Source organism: Rhamphochromis longiceps, linkage group LG3 (assembly GCF_057381845.1).
Source record: "Rhamphochromis longiceps isolate RC_006_pf linkage group LG3, R_longiceps_female_GT1.1, whole genome shotgun sequence".
Taxonomy (NCBI): domain Eukaryota; kingdom Metazoa; phylum Chordata; class Actinopteri; order Cichliformes; family Cichlidae; genus Rhamphochromis; species Rhamphochromis longiceps.
The window spans coordinates 54075011-54094966 of record NC_140559.1 but is presented as its reverse complement, the minus strand read 5'-3'; the positions used below and the strand labels follow the sequence as shown (position 1 = coordinate 54094966).

At 46.5% G+C, this 19956-nt stretch overlaps 1 protein-coding gene across 8 annotated transcripts in view; it reads left to right on the top strand.

Moving 5' to 3' along the window:
* kdm6ba (lysine (K)-specific demethylase 6B, a) overlaps positions 1-19956 on the top strand; it is a 106916-nt gene that overhangs the window by 81887 nt on the left and 5073 nt on the right. For 3 of the 8 annotated variants that reach the window (XM_085400387.1, XM_085400386.1, XM_085400384.1), the window contains 10 exons: positions 11646-11732; positions 13469-13580; positions 13815-13938; positions 14072-14167; positions 14301-14580; positions 14703-14780; positions 14987-15157; positions 15253-15429; positions 15571-16134; positions 16268-19824. In XM_085400387.1, the coding sequence (XP_085256513.1) occupies positions 13820-13938; positions 14072-14167; positions 14301-14580; positions 14703-14780; positions 14987-15157; positions 15253-15429; positions 15571-16134; positions 16268-19824 (5042 nt within the window). In that variant the 5' untranslated portion in view covers positions 11646-11732; positions 13469-13580; positions 13815-13819. Of the gene's footprint in view, positions 1-3141; positions 3636-11645; positions 11744-13468; positions 13581-13814; positions 13939-14071; positions 14168-14300; positions 14581-14702; positions 14781-14986; positions 15158-15252; positions 15430-15570; positions 16135-16267; positions 19825-19956 lie in introns of those variants that run through there. The other 5 variants (XM_085400392.1, XM_085400385.1, XM_085400390.1 and 2 more) reach the window with 5 other exon arrangements.

Below are 19956 nucleotides of genomic sequence, written 5' to 3'. Positions count from 1 at the left end.
AAGCCGATGTTACATTCTGTTTGTCTTTGTTTCACATGTCACATACAGTGTAAGCAATGTACCGGTCACCGAAATTTGTATCTTTGCCGTGATTTTATTGGACTTACCACTAAATACGAAACGAAGAATACGAAAAGGTTCTGCAGGGCTGGCTAGCACCAATTCAAGCTTGTGCTTGAATTTTGCCCATTTTTATGGCTCTTTTTATCTTTTAAGGAACAGTAAGGTAAGTTATTAAACTTGCAATAAGTGTTTAACTTTGTTTCTCAGTGCAGCCGACAATATTTAATGATAAATGGCTTTTATCTGTGTCAACTTGCCGAGGTTGACACAGTGAATGCAGTTTGGCCCTCCAGGTGTTACAGCAGGTGAACTCCATGCAAATACTGACAGTACTGATAGTGTCAGCTACAGAGGCAACTCTACATGAAGCTTGTTACAGCCACGCTGGCTGGTTAATGAATCATCATATTTGACTCTAAGGATTTAAATATCATTTGTAGATACATGGTTGTTTCTATAAGTACTGACCTCTCTGTAGGATGTTCACTCGTTATAATACTGAGCTTGCATGGCTGAAACTATTTCCTTGTTCCTATTTGGATGTCGATGAACTCGCCCTGTTTTGAGTCAGAGTTCTAAGAATCTAAATAGTACACAGTGGAAGTTGTTTGGTTGCTTTTAAAGAGGCTTGTGAGAATGAAGAGGCCTGGGGTCTGTTAATGCTGCTGACTGTCACTGATGTAGCTGCGCCCGTCTCATCAAATCCTCTCCACCCTGACACGGACACGACTGACCGTATTTCTGAGAGAGATATTTTAATGGATGATCCCAAGAACCTCCCCAGAGTACTTTCCCTGAAGCTGTGAAAAACACTTTCATATTTATCTGAAGACTAACGCTTAGATTAAGACAGAAAAGAAGAGACTTCTGTCAAACCTGCACACTTTTAAAGGTACAAGTTTTTAGAACTTGAATGCAACTAAATAAACGTCTTAAAATCATCACATGTGAAACCAAATGATGATTTCTGACTTATTATGTGTGAACAGGGACAGCTTAGTAGATGTACATGTACATGTATTATGTTATGAAAAAGTTTCACTTGTATCTTTAGGTCTTTTTTTAAAATTATTGATTTCTGAAGCACTCAAAAAAGCTGAGTAATAATTATTTACTATTTTAAGGCCATTGGTTGAGGTTAAGGCTTATTAATTAGAATTTACAGTGTAGCCTCAGCGATTTGCACCGAGGCTAGGAGTGGTTTCACAATGTTCAGATTTTATTGTTTGTTTGTTTGTTTGTAGTCTGTTCTCTTTTTAGAATTGTTCCGACCATAAATAAACTGTGTGCGCGTGTATCCATAAGTCATCGTCTTAGCATCATCCATGACACACTCCCGTCCTCCCTGCGGCAACTAATTTTGCCTCCTGTTATCCTGCTGAGGCAGTGCTTTCTAAATATAACCTGTGTGTGTTTGTTGGGTTTGTGATGCATACTGTTGGTTGCACCAGTGTGGCTCTTTGGCATTATTATAGAGAACAGGATGGTTGCTTTGGCAAGGAATGGCTGGAACAAATGTTTCCGGCCTTGGAGAGACCTGTTTGTAGTTTTCAAAGTCTTGTTTGGCTACCTTTGAGCACGTGGCATATAATTCTTGTGCTGTCTGTGCACACAGTCAAATCACTGTCATCTAGTAGGCACAACCAAGAAATATATTAAACTCATAAGTCAAGGTTTTATATGGCAAAGCCATGAGAACTATGTTTCAACAAATAAAAAATACAGTAGTTCTATATTATTGAGCCATAAAACACTCTGTACATCTAACATATCTATAAGCACCACATCAGGTCCATCCACAGACCTTCCACTCTATAAACACATTTATGCTATATTTATGTAGCTATCTAAAGCACAAACCTCACATCTCATAATGAAGACATTGCCCACCTTCACTAAATAACTCAAAGCACAAGAGCATTCAATCACTGGCCACTCAGTAGTTACACACATTCAACTGTATGCTAATGTGAATATCTAATCAGCCATTTATGGTCAAGATGACCTGATGAAGTAGATGGTTAGGAAATGCAATTGTTAGTGCCAGACAGGCTGCTCTGACTGCTTTACAAACTACCAATCTACCACATACCCAAAGTACAGAGAATAGTCTGAAAAAGAGCAAATAGCCAGTGAGCAGGGGCAGATCTAGAGGGTAGTTATATGAAATGTGTATACTTTATTTGAATCGTTTTAACTATATGCAATACCTGCATATGTGGGTTTTTTAAAAGGGTTGATTTTGCCACCCTAAGGGAATTTCTCTACCTCAGCCCCTGCCAGTGAGCTGCACTTCTCTGTGTGAAAATTCCTCATTTGATGTCTGAAATTAAAGGAGAATGGCCAATCTTCTTAGAGCTGACAGGAAGGCAACAATAAGTCACTTGCTACAAGCAAGGTATGCAGAAGAGCATCTCTGAATGCACAACACATTGAAACTTGAAGCCGATGGCCTGCAGCAGCACAAGACCACACTGGGTGCCACTCCTGTCAGCTGGAACAGGAACCTGAGGTTGCAGTTTGCAGCAGTTTTGAAGGAAAAAGAAGGGATCTAACCTGGTACATAAAATCTGAACCAAATACCACAAATTTAAAGTTTACTGAGCACTTATTACATGTTTACCATCTTTGTAACTGTGTTATTAATAAATAGTGTATTCTAGTCAGGTTGAGGGCAGGCTGTATCATTTTAGAAAACTGTTGAGTCTAACGTAACAGACTGTCTGTTCTCACTGTAACAATGTGCAAGTTGCCCAAAGAGAAGAAACCATTCTATCCTTTCAGCAGTGGATCTGTGAGGCCAGTAGTTTTCTTATTATGGATGTACAAGAAATCCAAGTCACAGGCAAAAATGTACTCAGACTAAAACACTGCGATAGTCTGTCTTCCTGTGGGTAATATAAAGTGAGGGGCGCTTCCTCGTCCAGAAATAGACCGAGGCAGAGAAATAGCTGCTGGCTGTGCTGGAGTCCAAGCGCTGGTCACGAGTCTGCCTGAAGAAAAAAAAAAACCCTCCGGAGTTAAAAATAAAAAGGTACAAAGAGAAATAAACGGGCCCGGTACCGGCAGTCGGATCTAACGCGAGCTTACCCTGGGATTCCGGGGGCGGGGATTGACGTCACGTTCTCTTTAAACACAGCTCAGCGCAATACGAGCTGTGCCCGTCAGCTTCAGTGAGAGAGCTTCTTTGACGCGGAGAGAAACACGGAGAGCCGTGCGAGCGGAGCTGGGGCTTGACAGCAGAGACAGCCATCAGACACGGAGTAAAATATCTGAACGAGCCCATCACGGACACCGGAGACGCTCTCCTGCTGTCAGGAGGCTCAAGTTTCGGTTTTTTTGTTCTGTTTTTTATTGGGAAAGGAAACGATAGAGACCGACAGGGATTATAGGACTGTAGCTGCTCTGCCGGCTGTTCGAGTTTCTATGCACACTCGGAGCTCTAAACTTCCAAACACAGCGAGTGTAAAAGGCTGCTGTGACTGACAGCGAGGACCCGGATACTTCATTCATATTTCATTCAACAATTTATTTCCCTTCTGCTGCGACTGTTGGAAGCTCTGCTGTGACCGGTGAGTGCCGGGGCTGGTGGGAGGAGGAGGGGGATTTAAAAGTCCAGGCGACTTTGTTTTGGTTGTAATGAGGGTGGGTTTTGGGGGGTGAAAAGAAAGTTTACTATGAAATAGCCTCGTGTGGCATCACTGGGCGATACCATAGCCGTACTGTCACGTTCGGCTGACAGTATTGATTGATTCGGAACAATGAGCGCATTATCGGAACTGGCTGAGTGGAACTGTCGATCGTGTGTAATCGATGAGGTGGGGGAATTTCGCTGTGTTTTTCTCAACCACGGGTGGCTCCCTTTAATCCCACGCGTGTAGGCTGGGTCTCAGTTCGCCGAATTGTTTTCGTCATATTCACGTTTGAGCGTCTTTACCGGACCCGGTTAATCATTCGGCGCACGTGGGCTTATTTCTGCTAAATTGGCGATAGGATGGGAATCTGCGGTTTTTTTGTACTTAACACGAAACCTACTTCCCCAACTTTTGTCCTGAAGCTAGTCTGTGCGTGCAGACAGTGTGTGATGACAGCTCCATCCACGGTAACGCGACCACGGTCCTAGTTCCGTTTCGCGTTGCCTTGAAAACTCATGATCATGCCGTGGCTGGAAAAGGGGAAGGGGAGTTAGAGGACAGAAAACTGCTTGTGTAATGAGATCTCACGCCATTGTGTGTCTGTGTGTTGGAGAGGGGGGTGGGCAGGATCACCGAGGTCGGCAGCCGTATAAAGTGAGTGGATAGCTGCCTCCCCCAACCCCCAAAATCACCCTCCAGTCATAGTTACGCACACAAAGAGCTTGATTGAAAGGAAGTGATTTGCATCACCTCTGTTTTTTTGTCGAGGGGATGGGTGCTGACCTTAAAGTCTGAGTTTCAGGGTCAGATAGTCCACTAAAGTCTCTCTGCGTCTGGCCCGTGCGTATACGTGCGCCTTGGCCGCCTTACATCAAAATAACGACCCAGTTAACTCGTTTGGAGGAGTGGTTGCAAGCGTTTGAAGTATCATAATGAGCTATTGCATCACCACCCACAGACTTTACACACTTTTTTTTTTTAGTCAGGAGAAGGCAGTTGGTGAGAATTTGTGGCTGGTCGTGTCGCTCATTTGTCATTTTATTGCCCGCAATAAACGAGGGGAGATCAGAAGGAGGAGCGTGCTGGCAGGGGATCGCTGAGAAAACAAAAACGAATCCCTTTGAAGGTTCACTTCCGATCGATCAGATTGATTGGCATGGAAACAGCAGCGTGTTTTGTCTCACCTTTTCATGTCGGGGTAGTAAAAAAAAGTTAAAGCTCCACCTCGCTTCTAACACGCCGTGCCGACTGTGTGCTGCTGCTTCAAGCCCCGCCCCTTTCCTCCAGTGCTCTCAACAGGAGTGCGTGTGTATGTGTGAATGAACAAGCGCCGCCTATTTTACTATGACTTGATGACGAACATGGACGATTATTAAAGCGATACACACGCGTCAGGAAACAGACGTGACAGTGGAAAGAAGCTCAACAGCAGCGGTTGAGTCATTAAAACCTCAGTAAGAAGAGCAAATTATTAGAGCTTTTCACCCAATCCCACCCACAGCACTCTCCTTTTTCTCCATAAGTAACCCTGATACAGATGTAACTAGTTCACTATGATTTTTTTCCTTTGTACATGTGCCTGGCATTGGAAATGGGTCAGTAGGCTGGCTTGAAGTGATTACTCAGCTACTCCTGCCAGTTAACACTGTCTGTCAGATGGTGGGTGCTGCGCATCAACCATTTTTTGTCACCCGTTACACAAAACAAATATAATCAAGTTACAAGTTTTTCAGAGTGAAACTGTTGAGGTCAGTGATCGAATGTGGCAGCGAAACATCTGTGCGACACCACAACGTTGAAACCGTTCCAGTAAAGGGTGTAGTTTCTCTTTCAGAGAGCAACGCAGAACGAGAGAGGTGGAGTAAAACGTAAAAGAGGAGTCGAGAGAGGGGTTTGTGTGTGTTTTCAGAACAACGTCTGCTCTGCCGATGATCAGTTTGTCAAACACACCCCGACAGTTCAGCCGATTAAATCTGGACTTGCTCCATGTGCTGGCTGGAATTTGCCCATCGTTTCATTTCAACGTTTAAAGGAAGGCATCCTGTTCACCTCAACTGACCCCACGCACACCCTCTATGTAATAAACATGATGACATCACATATAGCCGGGGGGGTGGTTGCACAGAGCTAATTTTCAGTGCATGAGCTGATCGCCTGTCCATGCAGCGTTTTAAAAGGTGCACGCTGATAAGGATTTACTGACTGAAGGAAGAAGGGCTTTAAGACTTTGCTGGGGGAGCAGCTGGAGGCAATATCTTAGTCAGGCAAGTGTGGAATTCCACTATGCCTTCAGAGACAGACTGCTGGGGATCAAGGTCTGCCAAAATTGGCAGCGGGGGCCCAAAAACAACAACCATATTGTCTTCTGTAGGGTCCAGCATATGGTAAAAGTTATTATGCATGTCTGTCGGGTATGAAAAAGGGGGGAAAATCAATTTGGTGAAAAGAGTCATATAAAACATGAGCTTTAAATGAGGCAAAATTACAATAATTGGCAGTAAAACAAGCAAAAAAAACTGGAATAGACACAACTGAACTTTCTAAATGCATATGCCAGCGGCACTTTATGGACGATAATTGGCTTTTTAGCTTTTGAAATACGGCATCATAGCAGTGTGTATGGATGAATTCATTATCCCTGCTACTTCTTTCTCATTAGTTTCTACAAACCAGCAGGGCTCCGGTATGTCACCGGCCACACACAAACCATGGACATCGATTGTTTGCTGTACTGGACATTTATATTACGCTGTGATGTGATCTGAGGGCACTTGGGAAAAATAGATCCCAAGGAGTGAACTGAAATTTATTTAGTTATTTATTTTTTTACTTGAGCAGGCAGGGGTTCAGATGCACCACACTAATGTTAAACACTTTTACGTTAGCTTTTAGCATTTGCAAAGTTGAAAGCTTTTCTACAGGAGAAAGGGGGTGTTCCTGTTCTACTACTATTTTAAAGCCAGTGAGAGTGAGGAGAAAGTTTTCCCTCTGAGTTCACTCTCTGTTATCTCTGGCCCTTTGCCATCAGCGATGATGCCACAGTGGAAGGGCTGTGTTTGAACCTACAGTGTGTGTGTGTGACTCATAGCTAAAGTTAAACAGGCTCTCACAACTTGGAAAGAATTTTCTTCCTTCCTTTGGTACCTCGCCTCACCTCCTGTGACTGCATTTACCCACGCTGGGAGAATAGCTGATAAGTCAGCCGGTGAGTAGGGAGAGATTCATGAAGGGGGAAAAAACCCTACAAGATCAGCAGCTGTGGTATTTGGAGAATCTATAAACAGGCCTTGGATGTTCTCTGGTCTAAACGAACAAACGTCATAACAAAGCTGCTCTGCCTGTGTCACGGTTGTTCTGATAAAGTCAAAATGATCGTAATTACACCCACTGTAAAAACAACGGCGTGCTGACCATCTGCACACATGCTGTCATTATCTCTGATTAGCTGCAACTCTCTCTCTCGCACACACACACACACACATGTCGGGTATTCATGTCTTGCTGGGACATCTAATTGACATCATGCCACTTACTCTAAACATAACTCTGGCACTAAAACCACATTTTGAGTCTCAAAAATGCCTTCAAACTCGTGGGGACTGGGATTTTGGTCTGCATAAGGATATGACTACACATGCACACACACACACACACACACACATGTTGCTAAGTGTTATTCACACACACAGACTGCCAGTGAAACACAATGTGAGTCCAGTGAGGAAGAGGATGGGGATGGTGTGAGGTCAAGTCTGCCTTGTGTTTCAGGAAACATGTTGATTAGTAAAGCCCTCTCATAAAACCCGTCTCTCTATGTCAGACTCGCCAGCTTACTTCAATAACTGTTGGTTAAGACGCGACTAGTTCCCCTGGTAACTGTTGCCAAGGAAGCTGTCTCTAGTCTTGTTTGGTGTATTTCTGAGCGTCTGTGTGTTTGAGTGTGTCAGCCCTGGATGTGGACTAGACGTACCTGGAGAATGGGGGAGGGGGATTTTTAGACTATTTTCACACGTGCAGCTGTGTTTGTCCAGAGCTTTTCTTACACTGGTTATAGAAAAGCCTCACTCAAGAGAAGCAGAAAGAAAAGTTGGGGGACTTCTGAGGTTGCTCATGTGCGAGAATCGAGCCGCCGTCGCTTCTAAGATTTTGGCTTTGTCCTTCAGAGGTGTTGAGTCATCCCTCTTTTTTTTGGTGTTTCTTGTTTTCTTTCCGATTCTCCGCTGACATGCACAGAAGTCTGTAGTTTCCTCTGAAACTCTAGAGTTTCTGTGAAAAAGAAGCCGAAAAGCACAAGTGACACAGACGCCCATTCTCCCATCACCTGTTTGTCACTCACTTTTACCAGAAGCCTGAGAGCGCGATCAGGCTTTTCACTTGAACAGCAGATCAGAGTAAAGTCAGTTATGTCGCTTGTTTTTGTTGAAGTGGCTGGTGTGAGTCATGAGTTGGACACACGTGCCGTCGCACAGGATGACTGTGTGTCTGAGGTGTATTTTTAGGAACCTGCAGTGGCGAGCTGACCCTGCTTATTTCACATCTGCTCGTATTAGTCACATAAGAAAGTCATTTATTGCACACACTCTAAAACGCTCCGAGTTATCTTTTTAACAGGAAGCCTCATGGTTTTTAAAAAGAACCAAAACCCTTCCCCAAAGCTTGATTTTTCTCCCTCACACATTTGTACACACGCCCCCTCAGGGAGGCCCACTTCCTGTGGTTGTGACGACAGTTTCCTCTCCCCTTAGAGCTCTCTTCCTCTTCTCTTTAAACGTCACTTACACACAAGTGCAACTGGTCTCTTTTGTATGATTTGTGCACCACTGTAACCCAGTCGTAAGTTGTCAGTCACAGGATGTCACAGGAAAATAAAAGGACCTCTTGTTTTCTTCCTTCCTTTCTTTTCTTTTTTTTCCACCTACACACTCCGGTTGCAATTTGTGCTTCTTTTTTCACCAAGAGATAAAAACGTAGTCTAACTGTAATCATCTCTCATCTCCTGAATGAGGTCAAGACCACCAAAATTAATGGAAAAAGTAGCGTTGAGGAGCCGAACAACAAACTGACAGGCTGACCACTGACAGCCAGAACGAGATAATGATTCGTTCGTGGTTGCTGCTAACCTGATGATTGTCCCTGTTGTTTAATAAATGTTTACATTGGAAGCAACTTCAAGCCAACACAGTTTAAATATGAAGACTTTGCCTCCACAGATGCTCCTACTGCCTCTCTGTCACGGCCTCAATGTCGAGCAGATGTGTGGGAGTACGCACGGAAGAAAGCAACTGTGAGCTTTACCTGAATTGTTGCTCGGCACAGGCTTAAGTGAATGAGGCAGTGGGTTAAGGGTCAGCTCAGCACAGTGTTTTCTCAGTCCAGAGTTGTGTGTGTGTGTTGTTGTTGTGAACACTCCGCCACAAAGGTCAGCTCCTTCTGGTTTTCTGCAGAAACCGTTTGCTTTGCCGTGTCCTCAGCTGAACTGCACTGCCTTGTGCGCGCTGGCTGGCACATCATCTTCTAATTCTGTGTGTGTGTAAAGATGCAGACGTGATAAAGTTAGCCCACATCATCATCATCTTGGAACAGCATGCACTGACGTTAGTGCACGCACAAACAAATAAATACAGTACATGTAGACACAGGGAGCCTGGCAACGGGGCGGGGGAGGACGGATGCAGGGGCTACGTGTGTGTGTGAGAGAGAGAGAAATGCATGGTGTTTCCTCCAGAACACGATCTCTATCTGGGACTGATTATGTAATGGCCAAGTGGAGTAAAGCTGCGGGAGGAAGGAACAAGAAGAGAGAGAAGACCATGCATGGCCTTGCCGCCATGCTTGATGGGAGACTGACTGCTGCCAGAGCTCTTTTCTAACTCGTTTTCTTTCTATTATCTGCCACTTCTCCCAGTTTTATCTGGTCATTTCTTATCAGAATGGCTCTGCAGTGAATTTACTCAGACAGTAAACTGCTCCCCAGCTGCCTGCTTTTACCTCGTCAAGCCCTCGTCCTTGGTCATTGCTCATATTCCCGTTCCAGCAGCCTCGTGTGCTTTCCTCGGACAAACAAGTAAACAAGTAGACTCTAACAGATGGATATTTTCGCAGTGGACGTCGTTATTGGCGTCTTTTTCTCGTTTTTTCTCACGCGTTTGTCTGAGGCAGAGGCATAAAGGGATGACTGTGAATAAACGGCAGGCTGTGGCACAGAGACGGAGCTCGTGTAACAATTTAGTTTAAACTGTTCCCCTCAGCGCTCATCGGCGACGAAGCAGGCTTCCCTGTGCACAGCCACAAGCATGTGACGTTGGGCTGTGCCATGAAATTGCTTTGCTTGTCAGATCCCACAGAGAAACGTTTCATTAACTGTCTGACTTCCTGGGTGTAATGGTTGTCTGACGGCCGACGGCACAGAGTTGTTCTGTACCCGCTCGACCCCTGGGCTGCTGTTTCGGGGACATTAACTAACTTTCCTACGATAACCAGGGTGTTGACAGGAACACCTCTTTGATGGTCGGGGGGGCGGGGGGGGATTCCACTTCCACAAGATGTACTCTGGAGGGGATTTTTGATTGAACAATAAATGATGTCATGAGTGATAGTTTTATCAGCTGCGTATGACAGATGCAGATGTTCTCAAAGGGCTTTCACTTCTTTTACCGTAGATACCGCAGTAGTTTTTGTTTGCTGTGGTTAGAGCAAAATAAAATTGAAAGCAAGTAGCAATCACGCTAACACCTGCAGCGCTTGAAGGTTTAAATTTAAACTTCTCAAAGTGCTTCCTGTCTTTCTTTGAGTTCTTCGGCAGCAGAACGTTCCATTTGGGTGAAACGGTTACGGATTAATCAGTCTGAACATTTTCGTAGAATTTTCCTCATCGTTTCTCCTGAAGTTGCGGTTTACTAGTTTGATCATTCTCTCGGCCACGAAACCCCCTACCGAACATCTCATCGGCACATCCTGCTTATTTGTCTAAACATGCACTCACGTACTGATTACCCGAGCGTCACGCTTCTAAGGAAGCAGAAATGACATCACACGGTCAGAGAAATTCCCGCTGTTGTTACTTCTGCAGTGGTGCAGAAACGCCCCCGGTCACCTGACTGTAAGTGGTGTCCCGGAGGGGCGGGGTTTCATGCCCAGCGGTTTGGGGTAAGCCGTCTTCCAGGCGAGCTGAGTCATCGGGGGTTCCCCAAAAAATAACCTGCGTAATGCTCGCGCTCACTCTCACTGCTTCTCCTCTCCTACACCATACTCTTACCCATAGGTGCTATAACCACATTTCATCGCTTTGGTATAATCTGATAGAACCCGAGCTGCTCTTGAACAAGTTTCTACCGCCTATGTGTACGATCTCATTACAGAGTACTGAGTTTCTAACACTATGCTGCTGAGTAGCAATGTGATAGCCAGGGTAGATGGCTGTTTGGTCACACACACACCCTCTATAAAAGTAGTAATTACAACCTGGCCACCGTGTCCCCATTTGCTCTCAAAAGAAGTCACAGATGATCTCTAGCTGTATTTTTGTTTGTCTTTCTTCTAATTTAAACCTTTCTACTTTCACCACAATGCAGTTTTACTACATTTTGCCAGTGCTATGTTTTCCATGTGATGGTTGACTGAGTTTATGGGCTTTTGCTGTTAGAGTTAGACGGGCCTCTTACTTGCCAGCACGAGTGAATGAGCAAGAGTTCTTCACTCCCATTTTATCACTCTGCCATGCATCACCTGAAGGGTGAGGATGATGCAGGTGGAGATGATGCACTGAAGCAAAAGAGAGAAGGGGTGGGGTAAAGGGCTTCTCAGTCGATGCTGAGAGAACCTTCACTCAGTCTCGTGCTTTGAGACCGAGACGCTAACTCAGAGTGTTGTTTACCCTGGTCGTGTTGTTGTTGTTGTTGTTGTTTTTCTCCCTGACAAGCTGACATTTTTCCCTTCTCTGTGTTTCAGGATTGAGGAGACCCCGGAAGAAATGATTGGCAGCTGAAGCTGAGACTTAACACAACTGTGAATCAATAACTCGGTGCTACTCTAAAGGTGCGCACAGCGTGAGTGTTTGTATCACTTTTCCTTTAAAGCACGTGGAGTGCAGTCCTGACAGTTAACGCCGGCCTATCTTCACATAGCAGCAGCGTCTGGCAGATCGTGATCCCTCGCCCCTTGAGGGTGGTGTTCATGTGTCAGTGAACAGCAACCCTCCTCGTGAGCTAAAAGTGTACAGTGTTTGAAGTATCCTCTGCTGGGCTTTATATAGAGCCCGTGATCCAGTGTTAGTGGGAGGAAGAAAAGGAAGGGAAGATGAACTGGTGGGAGGAAGTACTGCGTACGGCCAGAGCTAATTCTGGAAAAACTAGTGGAACAGTGCTATGCTGAGCAAGGCAAATGAATCATAACCCTTGTGTGCATGTCTGTTGCTCTCCCACTGATCCACTGATGAATCATGCAGCACATTTCAGTCATGGCACTGCAGTTTATAAAACATCTCTGTACTTATGTTAGGCCCAAAATATCCACCTTAAATGTAATATTTACACATATGTCTTATATTACATTGATATTATATTGAATATAATGATGAAGATGAATCTGAGTATTGTTCTTGAAAGGTTAACCTTCTAATCTGGTGTTAAATGGATGACAGAATGGTGGTTTTTAACTACTTAACATGTTACAGGTAGATATTTAGTTAGCCTAGTTTCTAACGGTGGCCATGATCGTGCAGGTTTAAACCTCCCTCTCAGGTTTTGTCTCTGGTCTCTTTTGTTGTCAGTATTGAATCTCTGTTCTTTGAAACACACACTTCTTCTTTTCATCCCGACACCTTCGGTCTTTTGTGCCGTGTGTGTCCGGTGTTTCTGAAAGCAGGGAGGGGGAGAGAGAGTTATCTCTCAGCTTCTTTCATGTGTTTTCCCCTCAACCATCTCCTTTGTGTCGTTTGTGTGTTTGTGGGAAGGTGCGTGGGCGTTTTCATGGCACCATTCCCACTCTGCACTCCACCTCCCTCCCTCCATCCCTTCCCTCTTCTCCTTAATCTATCCTTCCCATCCTGTTCAGACCGTCTGTTGCCGCTGCCCCCCCTCTTCCTCTTCATCACGCCTGCCGTAATGAGATTAAACCTTAGTGTATCCACTGGGCGCACGCACACTTTATGTATACACACACACACACACACACACACACACACACACACACACACACACACACACACACAACGCTGCAGTACACACACAATCATCCACTTAAAAGAGAGCACACTATTCTCTCTCTCATGCACTAAAACAGCACAGGCCTGCCATCACTGTGCAGCTTGCACACTTGGACCGCTTCCACTTGCGTGGCGTCCAACATCACACAGTTGGCGTGAGACCAAAGCCTCTCACTCTTAGTCTTTCCCTCTGTCTCTGGCTATCAGGAGGCTCATGGTAAGGATTACAGTAACCCCAGGTCTGTCCTCAGAGGTGAGCTCCCTGCTGAGCCATCTGGGCTTCAGAAATAATCAGATTCCACACTGACTAGTTTACTGCTGCCTCCTACAGGCTGAGTTATGCATAGCAGCCGTCATCAGACAAGTTATAAATGTAAGTTTCTTCAGGAAATGTTCTTGACAGAAGCAGAGGAGATGCTGGCAAGCTGTCCATCTCTCTCATTCGCTTACTTCCAAACACACACACCAGCTTGTCCACCAATAAAATAAAAGACCTGATGGGTTTTTCTGTTTTTAAAGTCTCTGACTCCCCTCTCATAATGATTCTCTTGGTCTTCTCTTTCTGCAGGCAGTTGGCTTTTAGGCTCCTGGTGCTGAAGATAGACCTCCACATATTCTCAGTGTTGGAGTGAGGCCCTCTCTGAGCTGCAGTGGAGGGCTTCACAGATACAGCTAGTCTGGTAAGTACTTTTGTTTATGCAGCAAGGAATTTGATGGATCTGTCAGAAATCTGCCACGAGAACTAAAAACTACGATGTTTTTTTTTTTATGAAAATTAAAACATATTGACGGGACCAGTTATTTGTAAAATCTGCATCATAAAGCACGGCAGCTTCGTCCAAAGATGTTTTTCTGTTTTCTCTCTATGAGCGTATCTGTGTGTTAATTGTGTGACTGTACAACTAAACATGCAGGCTGGATGCATCACCCAATAGAGCAGTTTGGCGGGCGAGGCACACGGGATTCCTTCCCTCTGGACGAACTCAACCGGGGGCCATGGCCTCCCGTGGGCGGCCGCGCCTGGCAGCCACCTGCCAGGTATGTAGTCATGACAACACCATATTTTTTGCAAAACCTCTTTGGTTGCATTGATTCATCAGGTTAATCCTGCTGGTAGAGTTCAAGTTAAAGGCGATCAACAACTTTGTATCCCGTCTCTGCTCCTCATCAGGTGTTCACCTACGATGAACCAACACCAGCTACTTCCCCATCTACCTCCTGGACCTATGGGTGGATTAAACCATCACAGCAAATATTTCAGTAATGGGTAAGTAATGGAACAAAGACATGGGTGGCACAGCTACGTTTAAAATGCAATAGATTTAGAGAAAGCTACAAGAGGAGTTAAAATGTTGATGTCATTCAAATGTTTTTAATCCTTTGTGTGTTTTATACTCCAGGCCGATGCGAGGAAGCGAGAAGCTCGATCTCCCACAGCCAATGTTACCACCTCTGCAGAGGGAGCAGCAGAGACCTCCCCACCATCTTCATCCTCCACCTCATCACAGAGCGTGGGAAATTAGCCAGCTATATGATTCCCACCTTCCTCCTCGAGGACATCCGGTCATGCCCCTGCCCAATGACCTCTCGCTCCGTCTCCATAATGGAGGCTACGCGGGCAGCGGCGGACCTCCACCTAACCCCCATTTCCCCTCCAGGGGGCCAAACCAAATGCTGAAAGTGAGAACAGTGTTGCAGTGTTATTCTATGTCAGCCTTTTGCACTGAGCTTAAATAATTCTCTGCTGATGGACAATAAATCACTCTAAACACTTTCTTTTGTTGGTTTTCTGTCTATTTTAGTTTGGGGGTCCTCAGGAGCAGAATGTTCCCCGGGGTCCACCTTTGCTGGGAGATGACATGTGGGCTCAGGTGCACCAGGTAGGAACTCTCTAATTGGTTAGGATCATGTTTCATCATCGACAAAAACACCCAGCACTCCCTGTTCAGACCAATAAAACACCAATTCCACTCAAAGTCACTTTTGCCTCCCAGATTTTGCTGTGAATATTTTGATAAAGGGATTCTTTGGACTGACACTGCAATAGTCTTCATCTGCAGCAACTAAGATCTTTTTCTGTGCACAGCAGAGGCCATACCCAGGAAAGATGCAAGGAGGTCAGCTGAAGCGACCAGGCCCTCCACTGGGTGAACACTCTGTTATCCAACACACGCCTTCACCATCGCTGCATACGTCCTCACAGCCTGCAGCAGAGGAGTGTCCCAGCCCCAGCAAAAGGAAAAAGAGTTCAGATCAGGTATTGGACAGTCACAAATAATAAAATCAGTTCTTTTTTCCCCCTCCTCAGATCTTTGAGTAGTAAAATATTGTAATGTGCTTTCCCCTGTGCAGGTATCTCACCCTGGGCTGCAACGTTTCTCTGGTGCTGGCCAATCTTTGCCACAGCAGCAGTCGTCTGCTCAGCACCACCCTCCAAAGCCCGCCTTCTGGAACCCCATTCACAAGGACAGCAGTGTTCCCTGGCAGCCACAAACCTCAGAGCGCAAGAACCCACAATCACAGTTCCAGGTCTGAGCAGGAGCAAAATCTCTGCACTGTCTACTTGATCACTGACCACTGCTTTATTTAAAGCAGTGGTCAGGCCCTTTGTATATTATTCTCATTGTCCTGTTTTTCTTTTTCTTCTTCTCTTGTTTTGTGGCTCAACAGGAAAACAACAAACAAGGTATGGGCAGCTACAACCAGAAGTCCTCTCCTGCATCTTTGGCCCCTTCCAACCTCTCTCCTTTACCCAACTCCCCTCCAGGAAGCTACAACCAGGGATGTGCTCCTAAGCTTCAGAAAGACAAGTTACAACCTCAGGCTGTAAACCATCGGTCCCCTCACTCCTCCTACCCTAGTCCCGGCTCCAAACCGGAGAGAGCTCCACCATGCCAAGCTAAAGAGACTCGTGGTTCTCAGATGCAGAGAGGCCCTTTTATTGGGGGCCAAGGTGGCAGCCAAGCTACCTCTCACACAGCATCAACTCCAACCAGGGGAGACAGAGATCATCACCGACATGCCCAGTCGTCACCAGCAAACATTTCTGCGACTGGCAGCAACAGCAGCAGCAGCAGTGTGCCTTACAGCCACTTCCAGCCTCATCCAGGGCTGGTCCACCAGGGTCGTCCTCCTCCACCGCCTCAAGCCAGCAGCACCTCAGTACCTCAGCAACAGCAAAGCGGTCCACATGAGGCCTGGAGATATCAGAGCACGCCCAGCAATCACTCCCTGGTGAGTTCAAGTTATATGCTGCAAGAATGAGTTCCTTTAATAAAGGGCAGCACAACGCAGGCACTTCAGCTGTTAACACAGTTGTTTTTTGATCACTATTATATTAAGTGACTGAAAAATTCTTTGTCTTCAGGAGTCGGGCAGCTACAGGCCTCCAGGGCTGCTACCTCAGTGCCAGCAGAGCCACAATCAGGTCGTGGATAGTCGGCATCCAGGTTCCTCCCGGCATCAACATCACGTCAGCCCTCCCCTGCCACCTACTCGAACACCTGTCATCACAACCAACCCTCCTATGTCCCAGACCCCCTACTCTGTCAGCCGCCATAGCAACAGCAGCGGCTCTAATAGAGTTGCTATGGCTGCTTCCTCTGCAGTGGCCACATCTCCCCCTGCTGGCTGCTCTGTGAACAATGACAGTACTAGTAACCGCTGGCAAGGAGGAAGGGAGCCAGCCCCACAAACCCCTACCAGTGCCGTCACTAACTCCAAATCTCACAGGGATGCTCTGCAGCAGCCAGGCAATCATCGAGGCCCAGCTCCCACCGCAAACCAGTCTCACCAACACGGAGCTACCAAGTCCCAGCATATGAAGGGGAAGATGGCGTACTATGCTCAGGCTCAACTGGAAAAACCTCCATTTTCCTCCTCATCTTCTCTGTTCTCCTCAGGGCAAAACAGGGCAGGGGACAGTGTGATTACAAGCACAGTTTCTAGTCCGCTTTCCAACTCTCCAACTTACTGCCCAGTTTCTCACTCCACCGTCAGCTCTGCGCCTCAACCATCCAGCCCAGCCCTCCCCTCCAAACAGATGTTCTCTCATCCGCGAACTCCAACCTCTGTCCCTCAGTCCATTGAAGAGGCTCTCGACAAACTCGATGCTGAGCTAGAGGGACACATGCAAGCTGAGGAGAGGAGGAAGCTAGAGAGAGAGGAGCAAGAAAGAAAAAGAAGAGAAGAAGAGAGAGAAAAGAGGGAATGGGAAATGAGACAAAAACAGGAAGAGGAGAGGAAGAGGCTAGAGCTGGAAAAGAAGGAAGAGGAGAGGAAAAGAGAGCTGGAGAAGCAGGAGGAGGAGAACAGGAGAAGAGAACAAGAGAGGCAGGAGAGAAAGAAAGAAGAGGAGAGACGGAGAATAGAAGTGGAGCGACTGGAGAAAGAGAGGAAGAAGAGAGAGTGGGAGAAGCAAGAAGAGGAGAGGAAAAGGAGAGAATGGGAGAAGGAAAGGAAGAGGAGAGAGTGGGAGAAGCAAGAAGAGGAAAGGAAAAGGAGAGAGTGGGGGAAGCAGCAGGAGGAGGAGAAAAGGAGGAGGGAAGCAGAAAGGCACGAGCAGGAGAGAAAGAAAAGACAGCTGGAATGGGAGGAGGAAGAAAAGAAAAAACAAAAAGAGCTAGTGAGGAAAGAGGAAGAGAAAAAAAGGATGGAGAGAAACAGAGACGACAAACTGTGCAGCGCAAAAGGAAAAGAGCAGGCTGCTATCGAAAATCTAGAAAGGCTACTCTGTGAAAACACCTCCACGGTGCCCCCACCTCCTCCCCTCTCTTCTGTCACTGCATCTCCTTCAGGTCCATCTCCACCCAGTGCTCAGGCTTCTCCTCCATACCCCTGGCTAAGCCGTGGTGGTGTGCTCCCCTGCCAATCAGGCCAGACACCCGCCGTTGCCGCTATTGCCGCTCATGTCGAAAGGCTGCGGCCTCCTCCTCTTACACCTCAGACAGACTATGCCAGAGAAAAGCAAAGGCAGAGGGAGATGTGGAGTACCAATGGCGGAATGACATTCAGTCCTTCTTCAACAAACAATACCTCAGGGATGAACCAGCCGGTGTACCCCAACAAGCCCCCGGCGATGCAAACTGCACCCAGCCAATCCAAAGACCCAGCCAGGGAGAGAGACAGCAGCCAACACTCTCTCCCCACGGTGGCACTAAGAGAGCCGCCGAAACTGTATCACGCCTTTTCTAGAGAAAACCTCCCACCTCTGTCCTCCACCTCCACCGGGGGAATCCTCAACAAGCAGCTGACCAGAGGTGGTTTGGAAATCGCTGACTCTGACAGCGCTCAGTTTGAGGAGGAGTCCTCTGAGTCCACGCTGCTTCCCGACGGTCTGGCTAACATTATGGCCATGCTGGACGAATCCATCAAAAAGGAAGAGGAGATGTATAACAGTGAAAAGAATGGGCCCACAGGTCTCATTGGCACCTTTTCTCCCAGTGCTGAGCCCAACAAGAACTATCTTTGCGCCCCAGACTTGGTTCCGGCGACCAAACATCAGCCCAGTCATGAAGACCGATCCAACGCCAGTCCTCCTGTGCTCAGCCGCCAAGGCTCTCTGGCATCACCTTGCAGCCGAACATCTTCTCTCAACGAGGACGACGAGGACTATCTTAAACCTTCTCCAAATAATCCTAAACAGCCCGTGCACATGCCAGTGGGAATAGGGAACACCAATTACCGTCACAGTGACTTGGCTAAACTTTATGGTCTCCCTGAACAGATTAAAAGTGACGCTGATGAGGATGAAGATGAAGAGGATTCCGAGGCCCCATCTTGTTCTCCGCCACCCCAAAGACCCCACCTTCATCAGACGGGTGTTAATAGCATGTTCAAGTCTCTAGCAACTGTCCTAGAGTGCCAGAAGTATGCCTACCGTGGCGGGCCTTTTGGGAGACCTCCTCCATCAGCTCTGGTTGGGGTCAAGTATTCCTCTTCGCTGTCACTGGGCCCGGATATCTGCTGCCAGCAGCAAAGCAGTTCTCCCACATCAGACTCAACAAACCCACCATTCAGTCCTGCTCTCCCACCCATGAAGTCCTCTCCTCGTTCTCTACTGGAAGATAAGAAGCTGAAATTAGAGGACTCGGATGTCTGGACAGATGAAGGGGACTCAGAGGAAAGCTTCACCTTTATTAAAAAGAAAAGCATTCCTACGATAAAGCCTATCAGGGTGATGAAGGAGGAGCAAGAGTTGACAACCATCTCTGAATCTTCTTTGGCAGAGTTGGGCAAGAGCTGTGAGGTCATGCTTAGCCGACAGTCACTCCATTACAAGAGCTCCTACAAAAAACATGACAGCCAAGGTCAAATGGGGAACAGACACAAACCCGAGAAAGTAAGGGAACACAGAGAGAAAGGCAGAAGCAGAGACAGACAGAGGGACAAAGAAAAGAAGAGAAAGCACGGTCATAGCAGCAGCAGAAAGCATGAAGATAGAAAAGAAAAGAAAAAGCATAGAGACAAGAAAGATTCTTCTTCATCCACCCATTCCAGTTCCAGCCACAAGCGGCACAAAGATGGCAAGAGCCATAAAGAGAAAGATCGCAGAATCCTAAGTGATCTCAATCTCCAGAGAAGGGAGGGCTCAGAGAAAACCTTTGGTCTCTATGAAACTGAAAAAAGGAAATGCAAGGAAGCATCCAGTACCAGCTCCACAAGCGAAGGCGAGCGTAGAGAATGGACGGGAGAAAGATCTTCTGAGCACAAAAAAGGCGAATCTGGGTCTTCGTTAGGTTCTACGGCTTTAATGAAATTGAAGGCGTTGTCAGATGGACCACCAAAAGAGCTCAAGATTCGGCTGATCAAAGTGGAGAGCGGCGACAGGGAGACGTTCATTGCCTCAGAGGTGGAGGAAAAAAGGATTCCGCTGAAGGACATCAGCATCAAGAACACTGCAAGTGAGATTATCCGATCCTGCAAGTAAGTGCAAATTAAAAATTGATTTCATGTAATGTCTCACAAGTATTCAAATGAAGCTAAATTAACACGTAACCGTTTTGGAATGAACTGTTAGAGAAACGATTGGTGCCTTCATGTTAGCATCTGTCAACC